Source organism: Ovis canadensis, chromosome 3 (genome assembly GCF_042477335.2).
Source record: "Ovis canadensis isolate MfBH-ARS-UI-01 breed Bighorn chromosome 3, ARS-UI_OviCan_v2, whole genome shotgun sequence".
Taxonomy (NCBI): domain Eukaryota; kingdom Metazoa; phylum Chordata; class Mammalia; order Artiodactyla; family Bovidae; genus Ovis; species Ovis canadensis.
Genome location: NC_091247.1, coordinates 150,288,642 through 150,306,499, shown reverse-complemented (window position 1 = coordinate 150,306,499; position 17,858 = coordinate 150,288,642). Strand labels below are relative to the sequence as shown.

At 36.8% G+C, this 17,858-nt stretch overlaps 1 protein-coding gene across 43 annotated transcripts in view; it reads left to right on the top strand.

Annotated features, from left to right (window-relative positions):
* Positions 1-17,858, top strand: part of PPHLN1 (periphilin 1) — a 169,325-nt gene that overhangs the window by 22,807 nt on the left and 128,660 nt on the right. For 24 of the 43 annotated variants that reach the window (XM_069584554.1, XM_069584559.1, XM_070292305.1 and 21 more), the window contains 2 exons: positions 14,647-14,811; positions 17,417-17,478. In XM_069584554.1, the coding sequence (XP_069440655.1) occupies positions 14,647-14,811; positions 17,417-17,478 (227 nt within the window). The remainder of the gene's footprint in view (positions 1-14,646; positions 14,812-17,416; positions 17,479-17,858) is intronic. The other 19 variants (XM_069584575.1, XM_069584570.1, XM_070292315.1 and 16 more) reach the window with 1 other exon arrangement.

Here is a 17,858-nt window from a genome sequence, read left to right as displayed (position 1 = left end):
TATACAACAGTGAGAAAGAATGGACTGCTGTCAAATACAGCAACATGTGTGAACCTCACAAACAATACTGAAACAAAAGTGTATATCTTATATGTTTCCTTTTATATAAAGTTTCAAGATAGGCAGAACTAGCCAGGAAAGAGGTGACTTTTGGGAGATAGAGGTAGTGACTGGGAGAGTGCAACAGAAAGGCTTTTGCCATGCTAGGAATGTTGTTTCTTGATCTGGGTGGTAGTTACGCAGTGTGATAACCTTGTGAAAATTTATCCAAAAATAACATTTACAGTTAGTATACTTTTTTAGATGAATGTCATACCTGAATAAAACTTCCTGTAAAAATTTGAAAGGTGAGCCCTCCAGCTCGGTAGGTGTCCAATATACTATTGGGGAAGAGCAGAGAAATAGCTATAGAAAGAATGAAGAGGCTGAGCCACAGCAGAAATGACACCCAGTTTTGGTTGAAAGGACAGAATATATTTTTTTCCTAAATATAAACCTTTAGCAGATCCTTCAAAAATTGAGAACCCACTCTCACTAGTGTCTGAGATAGAGAAAGTTAATGTTCTATTTTATTTTGTATGTTTGGGTTCTCTGCTCTAACAAAAAAAAACGATTTTATTGCATTTTATTACTTTTATTACTTTCCTTTGTCCCATTGTCCCATTCATTCTCAAGTCTGATGCACCAGAAATATGTTTGAAAAACTATTGCTGTGACATAAAGTATGACATCAAATAGGGACTTTAGATGGTACCCACTACACTAGTATGACCTCAGTTATAGGGTATCTATTCTGTGAACTTACGGGTTTGATTAACCTAGAAGGCAACTGGACACATATATTTTGGTGCTGATGTTAAATTACACTTTGAGTATTGGAAAGCTTATCCTCAGTTGTAACTTGACAAATATACCAGTTACTATTTAGTACTTTAGAGCACTTAAAAATTCCTCTGTATTGATAATAAGTTACTTGTAAGGTACGTCACATAAATTTTTATTTGGTTTTAAACTTGAGTAGATAAATAGGAGACTTAAGCCCAAAGAAGTATTTTACACAGAATCTGCACATTCCTTTATTGGAAGGACACAGATTATGACAGAACATCCACATTTAACTTTTAGATGTCCATAAGACCTTTATTTTTAAAATTATGCTTTCTGTTTAATCTGTAATTTCTATGAGCTTATCTGACTTTTGTAGCCTTGATAAAAGTTTTGTGACAATGGCTTTTAGACACCAGTAAGTTTCCATTTGTGGAAGTCCACCTTGTTAGCCTGATAGGGAATAGATAGAAAATGTGGAACATTGCAACATAAAATGTCCATTTTCTGTTGGCTTCTTTCAGAGTTTTAGAGGTTATAAAGTTTGGAAACTAGGATCAAAACACTTAACGGTTTGTATTCTGGGCACTGTAATATGACTGGAACCAAAATAGTCCTGTCTGTTTTTACTTGCCTTCTTCTGTTAACAAATGTATGTCAAGTAAAAGATTTTCTAATCTTGGTGGCAGTGAACATTATAAAGATTGAGGGTAGTGATGAGCAACAATATTTTAAAAAATTTTTATTTGGGGGGAGTTCCCTGCCAATCCAGTGGTTAGGACTTGGTGCTTTCACTGCCATGACTGGGGTCAAACTTTGGAGGCTAAGATCCCATGTATAGGGTACAGCCAAGGGGGAAAAAAAATTTAAAAGATTTTTTTCTATCACATTTAGTTAGTTTTGAGTTATATAATTAGGTTTTATAATTAAATAGTTACATAACAATATTTCTTTCCTTGAGTTAGTTGAATGTTTGTACTGTTCATTTCATTGGTTATTTCTCTCCTGGAGACTATAGTGAGTTGGAAATAATTTTTTTAGTGAATTCAGAACATGAGTTTGTTAATTTCTAAGATCTTATAGATAATATATATTTGTTCCATATATTCTCAAATTTAAATGTACTCCAAATAACATTAAGAGATCTTTCTTTTATCCAACTTGAAATAAGTAATCAAGTCTACTAAACTTAGCAATTCAGTTATTTACATATTCTAGATAATATTGCTAAAAGTATGTTAATGTGGAAATATTCCTTTTCTCCCCACTCCTATTTCATGAAACACTTTTAAAGTGTGCACTTGCGTAATTTTAATTCTTTTCATACCTCACATTTTATCATCTAGTAAGTGTTCATGTAAATACAACTTTTTTCATTATCTTATGAACATTTTCAGACCTATAGCAAAGTTGAATTTTATAGTGAACATCCATTTATTGATGATTTAGATTCAACTATTAACATTTTACTAAACTTTCTTTATCATGTCTTTATCCATCTATCTGTCCTTTGTAAGTATACCTAGTCCGTCAGATTTTAGGGATGCTTTTCAAAGTAAACTGTGGACAGCACTACACTTTCCATTAGCTACTTAAACATGCATATCATTAGCTAAAGTGCAATATTTTTTGAGTGTAACTGTAAAAATTATGTACGTTAGATGCAAAATCTTAAGTGTTCATTTGCTGAGTTTTGATTTAGTAGTGTTCCTCTGTGTAGAGCTGCCCTAGGAGGTGTTTAATTCTTTTGGCAGACAGAATTACATGAACTTCTGTTTTGTTGTCACTATTTCCACAGAGACAGGATCAGTTCTCGGCTACGTTCTGTACTATGTTCTAGTTTTCTGGGGACAGTTCCAGCTTCAGATATTTGACATACTATTCCCAAAAGCCATTGAAATGACCCAGAGATATCAACATTTCATTGAAAATTCAGCTAGTGGATTAAACCAGTAAGTGCTACAGTGCAGATGTTGTGTTGCTTAGTCGCTAAGTCATGTCTGACTCTTTGCTATTCCACGGACTGTAGGCTCTTCTGTTCATGGGATTTCACAGGCAGGAATTCTGGAGTGGGTTGCTGTTTCCTTCTCCAGGGGATTTTTCTGACAGAGGGATCAAACCTGTGTCTCCTGCTTTGGCAGGCAGATTCTTTACCACTGAGCCACCAGGGAAGCCCTACAGTACGTGTCTAAAGCATGAAGGATCGGAGTGAGGAAACCTCAAGCTTTTGAAAGCAGAAGTCCTTGTGCTACCCTAGACTTGTGGGTAATCAAATTTTTTAGTTAGGTGGTGTACTTTTCCAGTAAAAAGCATGTGATGCCAACAGTAGTATAAAACTGAGATGCAAACTGGAATGTATATTATGTATGTGGTTCTTACTATGTGCCAAGTAATACTCCAATTGCTGGGAATAGGGCAGTGAGTAAGATCAAGGTTTCTGTGCCCATGAAACTTCCTTTCATACTAAGTTGATTGTGTCAGGAAATCTGGCAGTTGAGTAGTTACATATACCATTGTACTTAGTTACTTTAGTGGTGGGTTAATGTGTTTTAGTTATTTTTGACTTTTTATTTATAACGGTGAAAATTAAGTATATAAAAGCAGACAAAATGACATAACTCCCCACGGACAAATTATTCAAATAGTATTTATCAACTCACGGTCAGTCTTCTTTTGTCTGTGCTTTCACCACCTTGCTCTTTCTTAGATTAGTTCCAAGTAAATTCAAGATACTTTATTTCAAATGGAAATATTTCATTATGTCTCAAGAAAGATGCTTAAGAAGGGGTGCTTATATATTAAAATAATATATTTTTGTGTTAAAATGAGTGCAAAGTATATTTTAATGACAATGGAAAAAAATTTTTTTAAGAAATGTAATCCAGATAATTTGTACCCAATTAGTAATAAGCCTGAACATTAGTGTGGAGAATTTGATATACATTTATATGTTGAATCAAGCAAAACATCAAACTTGGTGCTTTTACTTAAACTAAAATGAAAGTGTTTTTCATAACAGGTATTTATAGTGAATTGGAATTTATAGAAAATGAAGGAATAATTTGTTTTCTAACAAAACTCAATCACCATTTCAGATTTCAAAGTTGCAAAAATCATTTAATATGTATCTTGGTCAGATTTCTGTTAGCACAGGCAAACTGTGAATAGTCCTTATTCCAGAAATGCAGAGAGCTATGTGGAAGAAATTGTCTTGTCTCTAAGATAATGATAAATATGAAAGTGTAAAAAATCATAACACTATAACTTAAAAGAAGTAGTTAAGTTTATTTGGGAACCATATTTTACTGCTTTCTCAGAACTGTCTCTTGGAATTTAATCTTACTCATTCTCTCTTCCTTGCTTGGTCTTTCCCCTGCCCTTAAGTTAGATGTCTGGCTGACATGTCAGCATTAGCAAGACACTGTTCTCCTTGTAGAGCAATCGCCCTTCTCTTCAAAGACCTTTCTTTAGGACTGTCATGTGATTTCCTCCAGACCTCTGGGGGGTAGCTTCCTTAATCCCAGAGTTCTGGTCTTTGTCTTGCTTTACTGCTCTTAAAGATTACAAGATAAGTTACCAGTAAATAAGCGCTCAGCTTTTTCTCTGCGTGGCTCTTTTGCGAGTTCTCCCTGCTCTGCCTTATAATCCTGTGTGTTTGTGAGAACTAACTCAGTATGACTCTGCCACACTTGGTGGCCGAACAGGGACCATGTGAAGGTTTGCTTGCTCTAGCCTGAGCAAGGGGAAAGGACATCTGCTCTTCCAGATGGGAACTGTGGCCTTGAAGACTAGTGACGGAGCGAAGCCTTCTAGATGTACTTCACTTTCGGCTGTAACTCTGCAGCTTGCTCATAAGCATCAGCTTTCTTTTCTGCTTGCCATTGCTGGTTGTAAGGTTTCTGATTCACACTTAACTAAACTTCTTATGGTGATTTATGCTTGTTGTCCTTGATATCCCCAAGAAGTTTCTTTGAAAATGTCTGATTTGGAACCAGTAGGTCATTGGTTGAAAAATGGTGTAGGTGTTGTTAATGTACAGCATCTAAATACTTGGAATTTATGTCATATTGCAGTTTTTGCCATAGAAGAGTGAAAAATTCCTTCAGTTCAGTTCAGACAGTTCAGTTGCTCAGTCGCGTCCCACTCTTTGTGACTGCATGCCTGCAGCACGCCAGGCTTCCCTATCCATCACCAACTCCCAGAGCTTACTCAGACTTACTCGGACTCATGTCCATTGAGTCGGTGATGCCATCCAACCATCTCATCCTCTGTCGTCCCCTTCTCCACCTGCCTTCAATCTTTCCTAGCTTCAGGGTCTTTTCCAATGAGTCAGTTCTTCACATCAGGTGGCCAAAATATTGGAGCTTCCACTTCAGCATCAGTCCTTCCAATGAATATTCAGGACTGATTTCCTTTAGGATTGACTGCTTTGATCTCCGCAAAGTCCAAGGGACTCTCAAAAGTCTTCTTCAGCACCACAGATCAAAAGTGTCAATTCTTTCGTGTTCAGCTTTCTTATGGTCCAGCTCTTCCATCCATACATGACTACTGGAAAAACCATAGCTTTAACTAGACGGACCTTTGTTGGCAAAGTAATGTCTCTGCTTTTTAATATGCTGTCTAAGTTTGTCATAGCCTATATTCTGAGGAGCAAGCATCTTTTAATTTCATGGCTGCAGTCACCATCTGCAGTGAGCATTTTTTCCCCCATCTATTTGCCATGAAGTAATGGGGCCAGATGACATGATCTTAGTTTTTTGAATGTTGAGTTTTAAGCCAGCTTTTTCACTCTCCTCATTCACTTTCATCAAGAGGCTCTCTAGGTCCTTTTCACTTTCTGCCATAAGGGTAGTGTCATCTGCATATCTGAGATAATTGATATTTTTCCCTCCAGCTTATGCTTCATCCTGCTGAGCATTTTGCATGATGTATTCTGCATATAAGTTAAATAAGCAGGGTGACAGTATACAGCCTTGACGTACTCCTTTCCCAATTTGGAACCAGTTCGTTGTTCCATGTCTGGTTCTAGCTGTTGCTTCTTGATTTACATACAGGTTTCTCAGGAGGCAAGTGAAGTGGTCTCCTGTTCCCTTGTCTTTAAGAATTTTCCACAGTTTGTTGTGATCCACACAGTCAAAGGCGTTAGCGTAGTCAGTGAAGCAGATGTTTTTCTGGAACTCTCTTGCTTTTTCTATGATCCAGTGGATGTTGGCAATTTGATCTCTGGTTCCTCTGCCTTTTCTAAATCCAGCTTAAACATCTGGAAGTTTTCGGTTCACGTACTGTTGAAGGCTAAGTTGGAGAATTTTGAGCATGAGTTTGCTAGTGTTTGAGATGAGTGCAATTGTGCGGTAGTTTGAACATTCTTTGGCATCACCTTCTTTGGGATTGGAATGAAAACTGACTTTTTCCAGTCCTGTGGCCACTGCTGAGTTTTTTCAAATTTGCTGACATATTGAGTGCAGCACTTTAACAGCATCATCATTTAGGATTTTAAGTTGCTCTGCTGGGATTCCATCATCTCCACTACCTTTGTTCGTAGTGATGCTTCCTAAGGCCCACTTGACTTCACATTCCAGGATATCTGGCTCTAGGTGAGTGATCACACCATTATGGTTATATGTTTCATTAAGACCTTTTTTGTACAGTTCTGTGTATTTTTGCTACCTCTTCTTAATATCTTCTGTTTCTGTTAGGTCCATACCGTTTCTGTCTTTAATTATGCCCATCTTTGCATGAAATGTTCCCTTGATATTTCTGATTTTCTTGAAGGAATCTCTAGTCTTTTCCAGTCTGTTGTTTTCCTCTATTTCTTTTCATTGATTGCTTAGGCAGGCTTTCTTATCTCTCTTTGCTATTCTTTGGAACTCTGCACTCAGATGGATATAACTTTTCTTTTCTTCTTTGTCTTTCCCTTCTTTTCTTTTCTCAGCTATTTGTAAGGCCTCCTCTGACAACCATTTTGCCTTTTTGCATTTCTTTTTCTCAGGGATGGTTTTGATCACCACCTCCTGTACAATATTGCTAACCTCTGTTCATAGTATCAATGAAGTTAAACGTATTCCTACAGAAGTTTATGGCCTTTTATCTAAAGACACAGTTGGAATTATTTTAGGCTGGTCCAGCATAACTATGAAAGGTATTCATATTTTACCAGAGGTAATTGATTCTGATTACTCAGGCAGTATTCAAATTACGGCCCTCACATACTTATCATACAGTAGAGAAAGGGACAAAAGTTGCCCAGCTATTACTCTTGCCTTATTTTGTGCCCTCAGCAGAGAAAGAAATTAGGAAAGGAGGCTTTGGATCTACGACTATGCTATTTGACTAACTACCCCACATAAACGCTAAAAATTCAAGACCTTTCTTTCAAGGGTTTAATAGATCAGGAACTTATGTAGCTATTATCACAAAACAAGAATGGCCTTCTATCTGTCTTTTAAAAAGAGTCCATGGACAGATTTTAGTTGTTGGGGGATTCCAAGAAGCACATCAAAGCACCTTTCCAAAAATCTGTACAGATTCAGAAGGGCATGTAGCTATTATTGTCCTTACATCATGAATATTCCTACAACTTTATCGGGGTTAGATATATTATAACAATATCAATTAAAACTACAGACAAATTTATCCTCAGGGCCACTGCTATTATATACCATTACAAATCATCTGGATCGATGAACCCTCCCCCAGCCCCCTACCCCCGGGTCTGGATAGGACCTAGGACTAAAGAAGAAATTGCGCTTATAGAACAATTGGTTAAAGAATAATTAGATGCAGGACATAGAGAACCTTCCTTAAGCCTGTGGAATACTCCCATCTTTATTATCCCCCCAAAATCAGGAAGGTGGCATTTAATTCATTATTTAAGAGTAATTAATGCTCAAATGCAACCGATGGGTTCATTACAACCAGCTATTCCAAACCCCTCTCTAATTCCAGACGATCACACTAATAATTATAGATCTTAAGATTTGCTTTTCTACCATACCTTTACATTTTGAAGATAAACAGAAATTTACAGTTTTAGTTCCTAATATAAATAATCATCGTCCTTTACAGTGATATCAGTGGAAATACTTACCTCGGGGTATGAAGAATAGCCCTACCACGTGTCAAAGATTCGTAGATCTAAGTCTGCAACTGTCACGACAACGATTTCCCGATGCCTGTATTTATCATTATATGGATGATATTCTTTTAGCACACTCTGCACCACAAAAATTAGCAGAAATTCTCTCTTCCTTACAGACATATTTGAATTCACAGGGGTTAATAATGGCTCCAGAGAAAATCCAATACATGCCCCCATGGAAATATCTTGGCTTTCAAATTTTACAATAAGCAATTACTCCTTTACAGTTTTCCTTCAAGGTTCCAGAACCTTAACACTTCTTTCTTTAAAGCGGTTCTTGGGTCACTTAAATTGGATACGACCTACATCAGGCATCCCAACATATGCAGAGCTTCCTTTCCCTTGTGGCTCAGCTGGTAAAAAAATCTCCTGCAGTGCGGGAGACCTGGCTTTGATCCCTGGGTTGGGAAGATCCGCTGGAGGAGCAAAAGAAAGGCCACCCACCAATATTCTGGCCTAGAGAATTCCATGGACTGTATAGTCCATGGGGTCACAGAGAGTCAAACACAACTGAGTGACTTTCACTTTCTTTCTATTATTACAGGGAAATGAAGATCCTACCTCACCCTGCTATTTTTCTCCTTAACATTATGCTTTATTACCACAATTCGGCGCTGCTTATGTTAAACATTTTCTTGACTATATGTTCCTTCACATCCTTTTTCAGTGATTCTTCTTTCTATTAAACATACTCCTACAGCAATATTTGCCCACATCTTACCTAAAGAGATAAAAAGCATTGAATGGTTAGATTATCCTAATCAACCAAAATACTGTGTTCTTCCCTGCTTACAGGAGAGACTACATCTATTACAGCAAGGACACTTAGGCCTCTGTTGCCTTACTGGCTCAGATCCACAAACAATTTTGTGGGAATATCTAAAGAAAATGTGGAATCATTATATCAAACTAATGAACAATTTCAAATAGCCATATCAGATTTTACAGGGGAATTATTTACAACTTACTGATGGATAAAATAACTTCTGTTTTACAATTAGTGCCCTTTTCTTTACATCATCTTATCTCTAGACATCCTGTTCCTAACTTGCTTACCCACTATACAGATGGCAGTCAAACTTGAGGAATAGTGACCTGGAAGGAAACATCAGGATGGATAAAGATCTTTACCAGCCCCCAAACATCCCCACAGCATTCTGGATTAGCTGCTGTCTTGCTTGCATTTGCAAACCTTGCAAACTTTACTCTATTAACAGATTCCTTGTATGTTGTTAATATAATTCAGTAATTGCCCAATTCTATTTTAAATACTTCAATCGATAAACCATTACTTTCCTTCTTTGTTTCTGTTCAAACTCTTTTAACTAAACGACAGCATCCTTTTTCCATAGCTCATATTGGAGGACGTACACAATTTCCCGGAGCTCTCACTTTCGGAAATGAACAGGCTGACTCATCTCTTCACCTTATAGGATCATCGTTTACTGCTGCCTTTCAGTCACATCAGTTCTTCCACCAGGGTGCCAAGGCACTACATAAACAATTTGCTCTAACCTTACAGGAAGCCAAAAGATTGTTAGCGCCTGTCCCACATGTCAGTTATTAACTCCTTCTCTCCCAGAAGCTGGCATTATAACCCTTGTGGTCTTTGTTGTAATGAGTTATGGCAGATGGATGTGACTCATCCTCCATTTAAACCATTTCACTTTGTGGATGTAACTGTTGATACTTTTGCAGGCTTTTTATGGGCTACCACACAACATGGAGAATAAGCACATCCTGAGCAAGCTCACCTTGAATGTTTTGCTATTCTAGGACACCCTCAAACCATTAAAACTGATAATGCTGCAGCATATACATCACACAAACTTAGGGATTTCTTTTGTCTATGGGATATTAACACATCATAGGTATTCCTCACAACCTTACTGGACAGGCATTATTGAATGCATGAATGGGCTACTGAAATTGTTTTTAAGTAAACTGAAAAGGAAAGAATTAACTCCTCCTAGTGAATGCAATGGCACCCCACTCTAGTACTCTTGCCTGGAAGATCCCATGGGCAGAGGAGCCTGGTAGGCTGCAGTCCATGAGGTCGCTAAGAGTCAGACACGACTGAGCGACTTCACTTTCGCTTTTCACTTTCATGCACTGGAGAAGGAAATGGCAACCTACTCCAGTGTTCTTGCCTGGAGAATCCCAGGGGCAGAGGAGCCTGGTAGGCTGCCGTCTGTGGGGTCGCACAGAGTCAGACACGACTGAAGCGACTTAGCAGCAGCAGCAGCCGCAGCCGGGAATGATTATATATTGCCTTATTCACTCCTAATCACTTATCAGTTTCCAAAAGTTCTTCACAGTCAGCTGCTGTTACTAGACATTTTGCTACTACACATTCACAAGAATTCCCTCCGGTACTTTTTAAACAACTACCCTCTCTCCTGTTTGGCAAGGACCTGTCAAATTACTAACATGGGGAAGGGAATATGCTCCTGTTTTGTCTCCATCAGGTCCACCTTGGATGCCTGCCTGTTGTGTGAAACTTTGTCATGAGTTGGCACCAAGGACTTAAGGATCTATTGCTGGAGTTTCATCTATTGACCACCCAGATGTCTCTTCCTGGCTGCCTCTTCCAAAAAGACTGAGAAATAACCAGTCATTCTCTAGCCATTGACATTATGTGGGGTAATATTAAACATCTTACTTTAAGAGCTGAAATAGCTGTTATTAATAGTGGCACACCTATTACTCCTGATGTTGCTTTCCCTTTTAGCTATTATAAATGCTAACTCTGCCCATAAGGTATGGCTGTTTCAGGTTATACTTCTGTTTTTCACTAGGGTTCCTGCTCATATACTACTTAACAATAACTATACATACTGGGCTCACTTAATGAACCCCCCCTTTGTTGTCTGTTGTCACATGGGAAGATCCAGAAACTCCTATTTCTACCAATGATTCCCCCATTGAAGGAAGTTAATGCGGCCATAATAGGGAAGCGGAGATGTGCCTGCAAACGGGACTCTGCTTGGGCGGAGCGTGCTTGCAAACAAGATGCTCTGCCAAGGAGTCTGGACACAGCCTTGAGTTTAACGGTCCATTGCAAACGAGGGAGCATTCCCTTCTTGTGATAAGGAGGAAGAAAGGGCTCTGGACAGACTCTGCAGTAAACAGGAGTTTCACTCCCCTTGCTGTACGATAACATTTGTGCACCTGCGCTGTACTGAAAAGGCTTAGTCATGCAGTCTGGAATTCTGCCTAGGGGGCTTTATAAAAATAAACCGCAGCTTGTTTGCGCACTTCCTTTTTCCTCCGACCGACCGGAGTTGTGTCTTGTGTGTCTTTTGTGTGCGTCTTATCTTTGTGTCATTTCGCTTGCAACACCCATTGCTAGGGGAGAATAGCTTTCTCCTTCATCTCTTTTACCTATGCATACCTTAGATTCTCCTTGGACCATTAATGGTTCACATCTACCCTTCGGCATAACTAACTGAACAAATGCCTAGATATGTGCTTATACCAGCGCTCAGTGGTATATGAATAATATAATAAACCCCCCAAAACGATCTTGAATCATTATCGTTAAATGTCAGACCTTTGTGTTTACTTTTGGTTTCCAAGGAAACTTAGCATCTGGAATGCCTCTCCCTAAACATCAATCCCATTATGTATTCATGCGTGGGTTGATATGCGACTGTTTGGTGGATTGAATTGGCATGTTTGAGGATCTCATAATTTTTCCACACAGCTCTCATGATCGATAATTATACAATAGAAAATTGGGGTCCCCAAGGATTATTGGTTCAAGACAGTAACAAAACTTGGCATGATCAGATTTGAAATTGGTCTTTTCTCTTTCGCTATAATAAATCTGACCCTTAATGGAATCTTGGATTTACAGGACTTGTACTCTGTTTAAAATTTGCACTAGCACCATTACGATAGTCTCCTACTAAGATCTTTATGTGGCGTTGTCTTGCGCTTCCTTTTTTCTCACAGGTTTTGCAATGGGGCTTGGAATCTTTAACAGTAATCATTTTGTTTGGAATTTTGCAGAGATGAATGCCCATGTTAATATCTGCACTACCAGACCATACATCTTTGCACTTGCTTATAACTTTACCCTTTCTATTAAATTGACCCTGGTGTGGTGGTTCTCACCTAGCTCAATCCAATCTAGTTTGGGGTAAAAAACGTTTTTTAGGTACTCTAATAGTTTCCATAATAGCTGTTACCATGGCAGCTGCTATTGCAGCAGCCCTTTATATTTCTTTAAAAACTGCCAAGTACAGACTCTTATGACTAATATAACTTCTGACTTTACTGAACAGTGGAAATTGATCAAATGATTTTATCTCGACTTGCAGCTTTGGAACCTGCAGTTTTATGGTTTGGTGAAAATCAGCATGCTCTTTGGACCTCTTTGGACCAGTTAGACTGTGATAGCATGTTTTCTCATGTTCAGAACATTGATTGCCTTATTTTCTCAACTCACTTGCACTGAGGCGATGATAACGCTGTTCTTCTGACAAGAAGATCAAAGAAACATTCATTAAAACAGAAAGAGGGGATTTGTGGGAACCATGTTTTACTGCTTTCTCAGAAATGTCTCTTGGAATTTAATCTTACTCATTTTCTCTTCCTTGCTTGGTCTTTCTCCTGCTCTTGAGTTAACCGATCTAGGTGACATGTCAGCCTTAGGAGGACACTGTTCTGCATGCAGAACAATCCCCCTTCTCTTCAAAGACCTTTCTTAGGACTCTCATGTGATTTCCTCTAGACCTCCAGGAGGTAGCATCCTTAATCCTAGAGTTCTGGTCCTTGTCTTGCTTTACTGCTCTTAAAGATTACAGGATAAGTTACCAGTAAATAAGCACTCAGCTTTTCCTCCCTGTGGCTCTCATATCCTGTGTGTTTGTGGGAATTACTCAGTGCGACACCACCAGAGGGATGGTATAATGTATATATTTGTACACTTCCTCAAAACATTAAGGAAACAGCAATTTCATCTTCATTGCTAGATATAAGAACTATCATTAGCAGATTTTTTTCTTTTGCTCAGTAGCAACTTTGGATTGATTATTTTCATTTATTATTTGGTAGGGACAAACAGGTATTATGTAATTGAATTTTATGGTTTCCCACAATTGGAGAAGTCAGTGGTTTTAATTTTATGTGCAACAAATTTTGAATTAGAAGATGCTGTAAATTTTGGCTTAATGACAGTTTTTTTTAAGAAGCTCAATATTTGCTTAGATTTAATTGAAATCTCTATGAAAGATAGTGTTAAGGAGAAAAAGTCACTAAATTCATTTGTGTACTATATTTTATGTGATCATACAGAATATATATTACAATTTAATTTGTTACATACTAAAGGAAACCACCTTATATCCCCATGGGAAAAAATTACATAGGTCATTTTAACTCTCAAATGGATATGAACTGTTTTTTTGTGGCACATTGACAAATTTCCTACCCATTGGGAAATTTGGCATGGGTGTAGTTATTTAATAGCTACTAAAATATTTTTTTATATATTTAAATAGCTATTTTATAGCTAGTTAGTAGTTATTGAATAGTTGTAGTTATTAATGCTAAGAAGCAATTTAAGGAAATAACCACTTTGAGGAATTTAGTGTTTCACTTAGACTTGTAAAAATAGTAATCAAAATAGCAACCATTTTTTGAGTACTTAGTGTATCCTGCTGTACTAACTGTTTTACAGTTTGGTTTTTCTTTAGTCCTCACAACTTCATGATGTAGTTACTCTTATTAATGTCATTGCTCAGATAATGAAACTGAGACTTAAATAGTAAAATTACCACTCTCGAATGTTAGGCATTGCAAGTTTTTCATTTTGTCAAATCAGTTACTTCATAGTGATCATATCTTACGCTTGGGTGGCTTGCCAGTTTCTTTCACATAGGCCTCATCTGATATTGATAGACATAGCATGAGTGCTCAAGACCAGATTATTTAGAGATGCATATTCTGTAGCTCTCTGGTTCTTCTTGTTGATAATCATTTTTATTTTACAGCAGCTTCTGGTCTAAGATAGGTGTTATTTTCCCTCTTTTCAGTTTCCCAACTCCCACTAAGAATCTGTTCAGCTAAACTTTAAAACATTAACATATTACTTTGAAAATTAGGTCAGCTTTTATATCGAGTTTTATTTTACTTCCAAACTTATGATGTCACAGGCTCTTCTCTTACATGATGTTTTAGAAATAGCAAATGTATCCTCTAGATCTTTCTAGCTCAGTATTATCTCCTCATTTGCTGTTGGTTATGTGTAAAAACCTTTTATTTTTTTCTGGACAATAAACTTCAGACACAGTAAACAAAAGATGTGTGCTATCTTAAATGGTTTTACTTCTAAAATACCTGGACAACTAGGGATTAGAGCTACTGTGACATTCTCCCTTTCATGGTTTATTTTTTATTAATAATATTGTATTTTTTCTTTTACTTATGATTGGTTTTTTGCATTGCTGCATGTTACTTTTAAACACCTGGCTTTCTCATTGAACAGTTTGATTTCCTTTAATTCATGTGAAGACCTTACTATTAGTTATTATTCATGTTATTTCATTAATGCATTTTTGTTTGTTTATACATTTACTCTATTTGATTAAGGATAACTCCTATGCTTTTTAAAAAACGTTTCCAAAACCAAATAGAGAAGTTAGTGATTTTTGTATATTTCTTTTTGTCTGTTTTAGGATGGCTACCGTAGAGTAGTTAATGTTGTGCCAAAGAAACCACCACTGCTAGACAGACCTGGTGAAGGAAGCTACAATAGATATTACAGTCATGTTGATTACCGAGACTATGACGAGGGCCGCAGTTTTTCTCATGATCGAAGAAGTGGTCCACCTCACAGAGGAGTATGTAAATTTCCCCCATGTACTAATTGTTGTTTTTTATAAGTTTAAGAATCATGTAATTTTTGGAATTTATGTGACTGGCCATGGAGGCAGTTGAATAAACACTTCCTGCTTGATGCTCTGTTGAATTGCCTGCTGGAGCTGTCAAATGGGAACTGGTAGTCAGGAATCTTGGGGTGCTGGACAAAGTGGGTAAGCGCTCTGGATAGCTCTGTCTTAGATTTAATAACATTGATTCCAACTCACCTGCTTTTTTATCCCCTCCGTTGGCGAGGGTTTGTAGAACCAGATAAAGGTAATCTTACCTATTGCTTTTGTATTCAGTAAGAATCTGCCTGCAGTGCAGGAGACCTGGGATGGATCCCTGGGTTGGGACGATCCCCTGGAGAAGGGAAAGGCTACCCACTCCAGTATTCTGGCCTGGAGAATTCCATGGAATGTATAGTCCATGGGGTTGCAAAGAGTCGGACACAATTGAGTGACTTTCACTTTCAAGTGATCAGCAGGTAGTTATCTTCTGTTACTGAATGTGCCCAGTTAAAATTACGTTGTTTTCATCATGATGAAATGCTGTGGGTGAGGTTGGGTTAAGGTTGTTGACACTCAGTCTCATTTTGTTATAGTGATTATTAAAGTCTACTTCTTACCTCAGATAAGAAAGCTCTCCAAACATTGCTTTTCCTATAATAAGCATTTTTTAAATATTAGCTACTATTGCTTTATTATGTTCTTTTGTTCTTTTCTTAATCATCTTTAATAATCTAGAAACATTTAATGTTGCAGTAATCTGTTATTGAACTTGGTTAAACTATTCCTTGATGCTCTTCCTTTGACATAACTTGCATGTTTACATCGTTCTTCTGCTGAACCATTTTCCTTTATTTTCTCCTTTTTCCCCTTTCCTGCCGTGTAATATCGTAATTAATGACATATTCAGTCATTGCTTACAATAAAATTTGATGACAGCTTCGTTACGTCTCAATAGAATTGATTTTTATTTTGTTCACTTTTAAATGTCATGCTTTTCCTTTAGGAGGAAGGGTTCAATATTGAAAAGTGAACATTATGCATTATCTCTATTTTAGAAATACTGAATTTTGCAACCAGAGTCATTCTTTCAGGTAGTCTGAAGGAGAAACAGTTTAGCCTTTGGATAAACAGTTGTTACCTCATGGAAATCCTGTGGCTGTTTAGTGTAGACAGGGAATTTTGGATTCAGTGGACCAAATTGTATTTGAAACATAATAGTACCTTGATAGTATTTTTTACTCTTATTGTTATGAATTGAATTGTTCATTCTTTGCACATTTTCTTGTGTAATATTCTTCAAACAAATAAACCCACTTGATATCCTTAGGATTCTCATGACACTAATTCTTACCTAGACTTCAGTTACTATAAAACAAACTACTTACTAGATCCAATGTGATATTATAGCTGTTGGCTTTTTTCTTTAGTTTAATGTTGGGAAGAATAATGGTGAATACATTTTACTTTTGTAAGTATGGTATGTGATGCTAAAGAGGAAAATGAAGATAATATTTATTTTAGCTGAATCATTGTTTCTGATTGTAGGTAGTGCACATGTTACAGTTGTCCATTGATATCACGGGATTGGTTCCAGGACCCCCAGTATACCAAATCCCAAGGATGCTCAAATCTCTTATATAAAAAGGCATACTATTTGCATATAACCTGTGCACATCCTCCATATATTTTAAATCATCTCTATATTATTTGTGATACTTAATACAAAGTGCTATGTAAGTAGTTGCTAGCATGCGGCAAATTCAAGCTTTGCTTTTTGAAACTTTCTGAATTCCACCCTTTCCCTGTATTTTTCAATGTGATTGGTTGAATCTGCTAATGTGGAACCTGTGGATATGGAGGACTGATTGTCCCTTGTTGTATGTATAATTTTAAAGTAATGGAGTGTGGATTACTATGTGGTTCCTTCATATGTTCCTCTTACAGCTTGTCTGTTTCAGAGGACAAAGTGTGCTTCTTTTTAAAATTTTAAGCTTAAACAAGATTTTAAACATCTTGATCTAATATAGTTTATCTAATACAGTTTTGATTTCTTATTATATTGTTTCCAGTTGTATTTTTTAATGGGAGGTAGGATGAGAAAAGGACGCCAACAAGAAAAATGAGAAAGTGATGGTTTTCTTATTAGGCTTGAAGATGAAAATTGTTGAACAAACTTCACAGGGAAAAAAATAAAAAAGAAAGATTGAGAAATGTGTGTTTCAATTTAAATTGAACCTTTGTTCTTGAACAGACTTTCTGTATTGTGAATGATGGCATGTGTTTTTGGCAATAAAGTTGTTTGGGCCCACCAAAGAAATACTTCTAAGTATTTTAATAGAGATAAATAAGTACCACAGGTTCTCAGTCTACCAAATTAGTTGTTTGAAATGGACGACTTGTATCTTGTTTTCTTTTTCATGCCTTTGAAGCGCAGAGAAACTTAGAAAAGTATTTTTTCCCTCATATTATTTTGGTTTTGAAACTAGTTTCCAGTAATGCTGTTAGATACAAATAGATACTCTATTTGACCAAAATAATGTAAATGAATATTTTAAGTAACATTTTTCTGTTACAGGATGAATCTGGCTATAGGTGGACGAGAGATGATCATTCTGCAAGCCGACAGCCTGAATACAGGTAAAAAGATAAAAATAATAATATAATTACTTTGATGTTTGCCTCATTGAAATTTCTCCTGTTGAAATCTCACCTTAAGGCACATAGATGAAATATTAAATAGGATTTAAAATTTCAGAAGCAGCAGTATTATAATCTTTTTGTGACTGTGTAATATAATATTAATGGCACTAGTAAGCTAGCATTCTTATCTCTTGGCATTTCATAATAGATAGTAAAAATATTTAAACTATTGTTTATTCTTTTTTGTTTATTAAATTGTTCTTAATGAGTCATGTGGATTATAAGGTATCTATTTACTTAATTAGAAAGTAAGGCATTTTTTTTCCAGAAGTATCCTTCTTGAAAATATTTGAGTCATTACAAATTAGCTTCTATTA